Source organism: Trichophyton rubrum (genome assembly GCF_000151425.1).
Source record: "Trichophyton rubrum CBS 118892 genomic scaffold supercont2.10, whole genome shotgun sequence".
Taxonomy (NCBI): Eukaryota; Fungi; Ascomycota; class Eurotiomycetes; order Onygenales; family Arthrodermataceae; genus Trichophyton; species Trichophyton rubrum.
In genome coordinates, this window is record NW_003456419.1 from 85,555 (window position 1) to 96,165 (window position 10,611).

At 47.9% G+C, this 10,611-nt stretch overlaps 3 protein-coding genes across 4 annotated transcripts; all 3 read left to right on the forward strand.

Annotated features, from left to right (window-relative positions):
- Window positions 1-128: 128 nt before the first annotated feature.
- On the forward strand, window positions 129-4,197 carry TERG_07390 (uncharacterized protein). Of its 2 annotated transcripts, XM_003231723.2 has the most exons (3): window positions 134-752; window positions 820-955; window positions 1,012-4,197. In XM_003231723.2, the coding sequence occupies exons 1-3, from the start codon at window positions 397-399 to the stop codon at window positions 2,263-2,265; spliced, it is 1,746 nt and encodes a 581-aa protein (XP_003231771.1). In that variant the 5' UTR covers window positions 134-396; the 3' UTR covers window positions 2,266-4,197. The 2 variants fall into 2 exon arrangements, with proteins under 2 accessions (XP_047607230.1, XP_003231771.1); XM_047750385.1 differs by having other exon boundaries at window positions 129-955.
- A 2,610-nt stretch (window positions 4,198-6,807) lies between these two features.
- Window positions 6,808-7,620, forward strand: TERG_07391 (uncharacterized protein). Its single transcript, XM_047748769.1, has one exon. The coding sequence runs from the start codon at window positions 7,002-7,004 to the stop codon at window positions 7,449-7,451; it is 450 nt and encodes a 149-aa protein (XP_047604757.1). The 5' UTR covers window positions 6,808-7,001; the 3' UTR covers window positions 7,452-7,620.
- A 929-nt stretch (window positions 7,621-8,549) lies between these two features.
- TERG_08941 (uncharacterized protein) lies at window positions 8,550-10,061 on the forward strand (the record flags this gene model as incomplete). Its single annotated transcript, XM_047749022.1, has 3 exons — window positions 8,550-8,659; window positions 8,892-9,145; window positions 9,388-10,061. 3 exons carry the CDS (start codon window positions 8,550-8,552, stop codon window positions 10,059-10,061), a joined length of 1,038 nt encoding a protein of 345 aa, XP_047604758.1.
- Window positions 10,062-10,611: the final 550 nt, after the last annotated feature.

The window sequence follows — 10,611 nt, forward strand, 5'->3', positions numbered from 1 at the left end:
GCACGCAATGCATCCATTTCGATGTAATTGGGATGGTCGAGCGAGCCGTGTCGTGGTGTCCTTTTCCGGTTGGTTGGAAGCTCTTCAAGACAAACAATGCAAATTTACCTATCTAGGCAAGAACCCGACCGGGCCGACCTCAGCTTTGCGGAAATACTATTTATCCGACAGGCAGCCGCTTGCTGAGTCATCCAAGTCCGATAAGGCGACTAGAACAAGTAACAAGTATCCCTCCATTAGTACCTAGGGAATCCAAGTTAAGTCTGTATAGAAAAGCTATACTGGTGGAGGCAGCTCGCTTATCATTCCTATATTTTAATGGTTTGGATATGGATTGACAGTTGAAGGTGGTTATTGTTCCTAGCATCCAGCTGAGTCTGCATACTTTGCGTTACAATGCTCTCCCCCGTGGCAGCAGCAGTTGCAGTCGTGGTGGCATTGGTCTCCTTAGTCCTTTTTACACCCTCCTTACCCGGCTATATCGTGCGGTCAGCCCTTCATTGGCTAGGATATCTCAATCAGAAGAAATCGGAGGCGAGAAGGGCACTGATACGAGCTCGTGTGCGTGTCGAGGAGGAAGATTACAGGTCGCGGAGAGCCAGACAAACCGCTGGCTTGAAGGTGGAAGAGGAAGATTGGGAGACCGTTGACAAAGATGGAGGAGATAACGGACAGAGCTCATCGGCATCTAGCAGTAATGGAAGAAACTGCAGTGACTGGGCTGGGATTGTAGGGTTTTTTCATCCGTTCTGGTGAGATACGCAAGCTTCCCCCGCATCTTCAGAGATCATATGAAAGTTGCTGACACCCACCACACAGCAACGCCGGAGGAGGCGGTGAAAGAGTCCTCTGGGCAGCTATAGCTGCTACTCAAAAAAGGTGGCCGAAGGCTATTTGCGCTGTATACACGGGCGACCATGATGTGGACAAAGCTACAATGTTGAAAAACATAGAGGTGGGCTGTCTACACTCTTTGGTGAGCATACGATCAATCAGCTTACAGGTCAATAGAGACGGTTCAATATTCAGCTACATCCGCCCACAGTCGTGTTCCTATACCTATCTATGCGAAGATACGTGTTAAGTAGCACATGGCCTCATTTTACTCTTCTTGGGCAATCGATAGGCTCCCTGATTCTTGCACACGATGCCTTTACCCTCCTCGTTCCTGATATATTTATTGATACAATGGGTTATGCTTTTGCTTCAGCATTATCTCATTATCTTTTTCCCAAAGTCCCCACGGGTTCGTATGTGCATTACCCTACCATTTCAACTGACATGTTAGAGTCCCTAGACGACGCATCAGGTTCCAAAGGCCTGAATTCAGGGGCGGGGAAAGGTTGGAAAGGAGCCATCAAAAAACATTATTGGCGCTTGTTCGCGCGACTATACGGCTTGGTAGGATCTACAATTGACGTTGTTATGTGCAATTCAACCTGGACATCTGAGCACATCCAACGTCTTTGGCTACCTTCAAGGCGAAGGCGAGGGAATCAATACCAAACTCCCAGTGTAGTCTTTCCCCCTGTTGCGGTATCCGAACTAGAGTCAATAAAAATTGACCTCAGGAGTGAGCAACAAGTCCGACAGCCCGCCATTGTCTACATAGCTCAGTTTCGCCCTGAGAAGAATCATTCACTTATCTTGCACGCGTTTGCGCGGTTTTTGAAGCAATACAACGCTACAGCTGAGAGCCAAAATGCCACAGACCCCAAAGCTAGCGTTGATGGCGGCCGCCGCGCCGGTTCGCCTCAGCTCATTCTTATCGGCTCAGTCCGCCACCAGACCTCGGATGAAACGCATATATACAATCTTCGCCTCTTGGCCCACGAATTACGGATTCGTGACAACACCACTTTCCTCTGTGACGCCAATTGGCCAACTGTCATAGAAAACCTTAGAAAAGCGTCTATTGGCGTTAATGCTATGTGGAACGAGCACTTTGGTATCGGGGTGGTAGAGTACCAGGCTGCTGGCCTAATCAGCATTGTTCATAACTCAGGTGGACCAAGGCGTGATATTGTCGTAGACCTGGACGACGAAGGAGCCACCGGTTTTCATGCTACGACCGAAGATGAGTTCGCTGCTGCGTTTGAAGCTGCATTAGCTCTACCAGAATCAGAGAAGCTTGCTATGAGGTTAAGAGCGAGGAAATCTGCGCGAAGATTCTCTGGAGAGCAGTTTGAGAAGAAATGGCTATGTGAGATGGAGAAGTTGATTGACCTACAGGTAAAACGAAATGAGCGCACTGGTAACATGTAGGGTTCCATTTGGCCGACAATGCCAACCAGGTGTCATCACTTCTACCTGAAGGCTCAGCTGTTAGGTCAAAAGAACCAAGGATTGAGCGAACGAACGACTGCAGGCCCCCGAGGATCTCCCCTTGCCCCCACGGTACGGACCCTCTTTGACTCTTCCGGTCCTAATAGCCTTCATGCTCGGAGAATATCTCATTCACGTCCTGCCCGGCCCAACCTGAACAGATTCCATTGGCTACAATTGTTCTGATAGATCGCATTAATAAGACTTAGCTCACCACTACTGAAGCTGGCTCTTGTCCCACCAGCAACTATTCAATGCGACATTTTCCAAGATAAACTGAAAGAGGACCAGTAGCAGAAGCAATAGTAACACCCCTCTCCGTTGTCAACCCGCCTGACGACGCCTTGAACCACATACTGTGGTTCGCATCCCTTCTTGCTTGCCCGTTGCTGCGCCGCATGTTATCAAGGCGGTTAAAGCTTGGTCAAAATGAGATAAAAAAAAAAAATATCATTACTACGACATGGTGAAAATAAAGAAGGGGGGCAAAGCTGCAAATAGAAATCCAACTGCAAAATAAACTGGTGCCTGAATTTCTTTCTGGGCTGATCTATCGCTCGCCCCAAGTGGCGATAAACCCTCGTTGGAGGGAGACTTTCATGCATTTACACTCAGGGCATATCGATTTGATGAGAAGCTCAGTTGAGAGCATTTTCTTGATGCGACCTGATCTGGCACCATGCATTTATCCGTGTGTACGGACTAATGCACTTCGTATGGGGCAGGGCGACAGGAGAGACAAGAGAAAAAAAACGACGAACGGCATCACACCTTGAAAGGAATATTCATGGCTATGAGGTCACTCGGGGAGGTGGACCGCGATAGTTCCCGTTAACCGCATCTTCTTAGTTTGCTCTGGCAAGGAGTTGGAACCGACGACGTTGTACGGGATAAGTGTGTAAATTTTCGCTATTCTCTGTGCGAGATACTAATACTGGGCAAGCTAGACATGGGCGAGCATCCCTGCCAGCCTCCCTCAGTACACCGTATATTAAACACCTTTGCACCTTATTTCCGGTGAGGTCAATTGGCTGCGTACAGGGCAGTCAAATAGTTATGTCGAGTCAGCCATAGATACATGCCCAGTTCATATCGGCGAGTCAGGCAAACCAACCTATAATCCCAAGCACCCAATCTTTATGCGTGCTTGACAAAGAGATTCAGGAGAAGGACTCAGACACTTATTACGGAACATTCCACCGTTGCAACTCAAGAAGTCTAGATGCTAGCCAACTCTTCTGCCAACCGGGAGGCTCCCTTCGACATGCCAAAATGTTGGATTCTATTATTTAATGCCATTCTACAGAGACAACTCCATTCAAAGCCAAAGCCAAGAATAATCGTCCAGTGGTCTCCCGTCCTTTTTCCCTTTTCCACCTTCTAGTCTGTCGACTTGCCTTGATGGGCTACTAGCTACAACTCATCAATGCAGCCAGACTCCACCTCCCTACCCGCATGGAACCGTGATAGATGCGCATGCTCAACAACCAGCAAAGTGTGCATGTCCAGGCTGCAAAGCCAGGGGGTTGGTTCCCTCTGGATGCACGTTCTGCAAGCCCCCCAGCATCAATACAATGACATTTTAATATCAGAACCCCTCTCTCTCCCCCCAGTTGACGCTGCGCCAAGTATGCTCGCATGCAGGTGGAGAAGAGGAGATCATTTATGTTCTTTTCTTTTCTTTTCGTTCCTTTTTTCTAAGGAGTTTGTTTTTTACTCTCTTTCTCCCCTCTCCTCGGTCTTTCGTCAAACAATATTCAATGCGCTGGGGAGAACAACAAGTCCGACCTTCCCCCTTTATTGGCAAATGCCTAAGTTGGCTAATTAGCTGGATTTTCAGAGCCAGCTAATTGTCACTTAATTTTGTATTAGACTTCCGGCAAGGCTCCACTGGGCGGCGGCTTGTGATGAACCATGGTATGATTCCGCCAAACCGAACCTTACCATGGGCCCAGCTGATGACTATCTGGTTTGGCTAGGTGTCGGCTAGGGCCGAGAAAGAACATACACAAAGAGGCAAGAAAAAGAAGGGAATGGGGGTGCCAGTGTCAGCAAGGATAGCCGTTCTCATTCTCGACCTTTTGTGTCATCTCTTGTCATAGCATCGCATCTTCGTGTTCCAGGAGGGCCCGAGAAATGGGATGATGTATGACTCGGGATAGGCAGAACAGCGCAGAACATCATAATGTCTTGCCATGCTCCAACCAGAAGCCATTGCTCTCTATCCTCACCGCCGATTGCAGCTACTTAAACTGGATGCTAGTGTGACGGGCAAGCGGCTGCTCCCAGCAAATCGTTTGGCTGTAACCCTGATCCATGCCAAACACCACACCCCCATGGGTCCACACAGGTCGATGATGTATGATGGTGTCGTCTTAAAAGAGACTTAACAAAAACGACCACCAAGGATTAGGAAAGAAGAGCAAAGACGCAAAGAAAAGTGACTCAGGCACACTCTCATCCTTCCACCCCCTGGCATCGTGGGGATAGTCACTTATGTGGGAGAGGGAAATATCTCCCGAAAAAACAAAGGCCAGATAGCCACTAGATAATATTTCATTCTCGGCGGCTCGCCGTTATCCCATATGAACAGGAAGCGGCGCAGCGCACACAACAACCACTCGATTGGACTTTATTCTATCCTGCTCTTCCTTTTTGTTATTATTGTGCATCTGTTCGCTGGGTCTTCGATTGGCCATATTGCTGTCTCGCCTTTCCAGATAAGCGCCTGTCGACCTTGCATATATATTTGTTTCTTCCACTATCGACAGAGTACAGACATGCGTGCATACAAAGCGCTTAGAGGACAGCCAGTCATTAGCAGCCCTATTTCCTGCGTGTTTCCTGTCGTGGGACCGCGAGACTTGCCGTGCCAGTTTTTCTTCTTCGCTCGGCATCAACATCCAAACGCATGAAACTGATCGACTCCCATATTTCTGCAGGTAATTGCCCGTATTTCATGAAGGCTCCAGCGGTAATGTCATACCCCTGCACACTCCGTAATACATTTACAACAAAACCAGCTAACTCGTTGGCGTCATTCCCTATGTTAAGTATTATTAGCATTCGATAAACAGTCTCCTCAGCGGCCTAGCCGAATTTTTTTTTTTCTCCCTTGCTGGTTTGGGGAAGGGGATGGATTTATTGGTAATTCCCGACACAGCATGCAACTCCGCCTAATATATGGCTCTCTCTCCCACCAACGACCACTTCTCCGGGATCGTTTTAACAGCGCTTTCTTTCCTTGCAGCCGCCACGAGAAAGCTCGGCATGTGAAAGGCTGGAATATCCCGAGACAAGTTTTTATTTTTATTTATTTATTTATTTGCATTTTTCTTTGACCTCACGGCGGCCGAGGGCTTTTATTTTATTATTTTTTTTATCATCCTGGATCCCAGGGAGATAAACCAACTAACATAACTAACCCATCTGTCAGGCACGAAAGCAGAATCAGACTTCCGGTTGCTGTGCCTGGTAAGCATTTTTATGCAAGGTCCCCGTCCCTCGACAAGCGCCCCCCCTTGAACGTCACGTCCACAATCAAAAATGGCTGTCCAAGTCTGAACGGCGTTATCTCTGCCACGATCTTCTAACATATCTCTTGTGACCCTAGTCAGTCTCCTCTTGAGATTCCCAGACGGGGTAACACGTCAGACAATGAGGATCTCTCCCAACTAAAGATCCAGAGCAGAATGCTCCCTGTTGCTCAGCTCCCTCGCCACGTCGTCCCGAGGCTTGTGCCTCGTCCCACGGGACTGGGAAAAAGGATGAAGGGAGAGCCCATCTTAGTACGAGTTAACTAACTAAACGGGAGCACAGATGAAGCTGCACATACTTTGAGGCGCCCGGAAAAGAAGAAAAGAAAGACCCGCTTTGAAAGTCGGTATATTAACATCATGATACAGAATATATATTATTCTGACGATACTACTATGTTCGTGTCTGTGAGAGTAGGACCGATCACTTCTGTGTGGCCTGTATATCGATCGATTGGCCGTCAGTTGTTGAACCATGTGGTGGAGACCCTGCTACATCGTACGCCGTGCTCGAAAGGCATAAGTGTATGCATATCGATGCTCAGGCAGCGAGCCTCAGCCACCCATGCCCAGGCTCGTGAAGAGTAGTATGGTTTCCTCAGGATGCGCCGCAACAGTGAAGACTGAGCTATGTACTCCATACTCCATACACTTTGTCAACCGACCATGCACAAGAGGAAAAGCCGCACAGGACGGAGGGAGCTGGAAAATAACTAGAATTGAAGGGAAAAACGAAAGTGAAAAAAAATAATCAACTACCTAGCGAAGATCAATCTGTGCTTCCCCAAGGCATCCCTGCCTGCCAAACATCAATAAGATTTAGTTCTTGTTAAAAATAAAAAGCGTAAGAGGGAAGCAGAGGCAGCAGCCAGCATAAATCTCATCGAGACGACGCCCCCCTTGTTGTCCCCAGCCGCTTCTCATCCAACCCTTTTTTTTGTCATCTCCGCCGCTTCACCCTTTTCTGGCCCAAACTCGTTCCCGGATGTCTGAGGCTAATATAGCTGCTTGCTCTGATAAGGTTGGGAACAGGATGACTCTCGTTTCTTTTCTTTGCGTATTTCTGCTTCCTCTCACCTTTTTCCCAGCTTAGCTTTTGTTAACTCTGTTGACGTTACCCTTTTACCAGGTCCCCCGTTGATGGGCTTACCATACGCGGTATCAAAAAGTGTAAGCATCTTCTCTTCTCGTTTCTTTTTCTGTCTCTTCGCCTTCTTTTCTTTTCGCTCGTTCGGTTCTTTTTTAAACATCTCCCATCCAGAGTCGTTTCAAGGCATTCTGGCTGATACTTATATCTCCTTTTCTCCCGCCGTTTTTAGGTCCAACCCGTTCTTTGCGTCCAGCAGACCCGGCATACTCACCCCCTTTTCAACGACTTCCATCCAGTCGGCCCCAATCATCCTCCCAAACACCCCTTTCCAGCACTGGCTTCCCTTCCCAATCCCAGGACTCTTCAGTCTTACTTACGTCTTGCGTTTCCCGGTTTCTCCCTCTTTCCTTTTTCCGGCCTCCACATCTAGTAGTGTCATTTCTCACCCACTTTTCGGATCGAAGGTTTCGGTTTCTGCATGTTCTGTCCGTCAACCTTAGCCCTCTTAGAGGTCAAACAAGAAACGGAAAAACAAAAAACACAATAAGGGTAAAAGGAAAGGAAAGAAAAAATAAAAAATAATCGGCATAATTTTTCAAACGAACGAGAAGAGAGGGAAAAAATACATCATCCCCTTCCACCCCAGCAGGGAACCAGAAAAGTGCAAAAAATAACAAAAAGCTCCCGGCTTTTTCATCCTGGCTGCCCAATCAATTGCTTGCTGCCCTGATATACAACTCTATATATGTCTTCAGCATCTACATAGTATATTTATATATATGTGTGTCTGTATATATATATATATATACGTATGTATATACTTCCGATCCTCTTCGATATCGCCTATCCACCTTCTCATCACAGAATCCAGGAGAACCTGAAGGACTAGAAGGACTGGCAGCCACCAGAGACTAGAAGAGTCCGCCCGGAATCTTTCAATCAGACCAAATCTTCAAATCCCCGTCCGTCATCCGCCTCTCTCGTCTTCAGCCTCCACGCCAGGCCAGCTCCATCCTCGCCATCCCGGCCGCCCAGCAGACAAAAAAGAAACGAGACAGCAGAGGTAAAAGGCCTCTCTCTGCTTCTATCTGGCTCTCGTCTCTTCCCACCCCAGAGCGAGCCGGAGTTTATCATCGCAGAGCTGTATTAATCGTCAGCTGACTTGTATTGTGGGCTTTTTTATTTCTTTTATTTTTTATTCTTATATTTTTAAATCTTTTTCTTATTTTTTATTACTTCTTGGGTGTCTTTGGGCTTACCTGTTTGTTCTATTTTCTTTTCCTTGTTGATTCTTCAGGAATTCTTCAAATCTTCAACTCCAGTCAAAAAAACCGCGACTCCCGCTCAATCCACGGCCTTCTTCCAAGCGAATTCGTCTCTACCACGAGCCTGCGTCCAGAGCAGACCCTACGGCGTCGTTGTTGTTCTTCTTCCTCCTTTTCTCCTGTACTTTTGTGCAAGCGGCCTCCATCATGGATTGTACGGTTTCTCCCCTGGTGGTCTCTGGATCGAGGGTCGGTTCTTCAACGACCGACCCCACCCAGCAAGATAGCTCGTCCGCGCGCGCAAACAGCCTCGATCACCACCGGTCCGTATAAATGGACATTTCCGTTGTGACTGGCAAGTCTCCCAGGTCGTCCGGTCAAGGGAGACAGCAGCATCAGGATGAAGATGTTGATATGGACAGCGGGGCACTAGGCAATCACGTGTGAGTATCAAGTCCAGCTTCTCTTCTGCTGCTGCTGCTGTGGTTTTCATTTCTGCTTGGTATAAGACGGAGATTGCGATATCCTCTTTCCATGGCCTCCAAATTCATGTAATGCCTTTTGCTGTCATGGGTTGTGCAGTTCAATTTCGAGGCCCGAGAGCCTGTGCCCTGAACCACTATCATCAGCACCCACGCTCCTCCCCCTATTTCCCTGGTCCTGTTGCTGACCCAGATGCAGCCAGATCGACACATACCCGAGCTACGAGGAAAACGGGAGGCTATACCATGGCTTTCGAAGAGGAATGTACATGTATCCTTGCGACGAGAATGAGCAGGATCGGTTGGACCTCTTCCACCGGGTGCTCTGCGTGGCCCGCAAGGAGATACTGCATAGCCCGAACATCAAGATTCCCCCAAGCATAATGCGCAATCCCACTTCAATCCATGATCAGGGGCCTCGGATACTCGATCTAGGCTGCGGAACAGGTACTGAAATTTCCTCAGTTTAGTCTCTTTCTCACATTTGCCTTTCCTTCTCCTTTTTGTCATTGTTCTCAACCGCTTTCTGGAACCCGGAATGCGTGCGGCCAATGTACCCTTTTTTTGGGACTGGTCTCGCACTTGTTTTTAATATCTGTCTCTTATTACACAAACCCGTTTTCATTTTCGTCTTGAGGGCAGAATCTGGTCTGACCTATATTTTGTGCTTCGCTTGGCAAATATGATAGGTATCTGGGCAATCGACATAGCAAAAAAATATCCTCACGCATATGTGCTTGGAATCGACCTAGCTCCTATGCAACCCACCAATCGACCTCCTAATTGTGAATTCCAATCTCCACGGGACTTTGAGAGCCCCTGGCTTCTAGGCGAGAATTCCTGGGATTTTATTCATCTTCAGATGGGTTGCGGGAGTGTTTCGAACTGGCCCAACTTGTACAGCAAGGTCTTTGCGCACTTGAAACCTGGAACCGGTTATTTCGAACAGGTCGAAATTGACTTCGAGCCGTTTACCGTCAATGGCATGCCAAACGAACATCTCTCGGAATGGTACCAGCAACTGAAGGCTGCCACAGATAAGGCTATGCGGCCAATTGCTTTCAATCGCAGCATGAAACACACCCTGAAGGAGGCTGGATTTGTTGATGTCAGGCAACATGTGGAGGGATTGCCACTCAACGAGTGGCCAGAAGACCCGTCTGACAAGTTGGTGGGAAAGTGGTACAATCTCGCATTCTCAGAGAGTGCACTGACGCTCTTGCAAGGACCGCTTACTCGAATAAGTGGAATGTCTCTTGATCGCATCCAGGACTTGGCTGATCAAGCAATCACTCAGGCCTATGACAAAAATGTCCAGGCGTGGAATCATCTCCAGGTTTACACGGCGCGGAAACCAAGGTGAGACAACTCAAAATTTGGGTTTCTTTGTCGGATGCGCCCAGCGTCTGCTAGAATCTGAGTACCCCATTTTTCTTGTCCCTTAAGTGTAACTGGTCCGTAACTTTTCCGGGCTATTGTTCATCATTGCTATCTGATTAGCAAAAGCCGTTAGCAACCCATTAATGGGTGACTATAAGAACCAAAGAACCAAATTGCCACTGGACCATTGGTTGCCGGCAGTTACTTCCTGCAGGACAAACAATACAGGACGACAGAAGTATGATTTTGAAGGAAGAGCGAATTTTGGGGAAGAACGAATGAATGAAAAGGAGGTGGAAGCGATAGACGGAAACATGGGAAAGGCGGATAGCGAAAGGAACCGGAAGGAGAAATAGGGTATTTCCCTCTGCACGCTTGAATCACACGAACCACCTTTGATTGATGGCCGTGACATCTTTAAACGAGCATTGTGATTTTGCTGAGTTTATATCGCGCAGCTAGCCATGTTCCTCCCTTTTCCTCCTCCCCCTACCCCTGTACAGTGACACTTCACTAGGGATCGGATCAAGTAC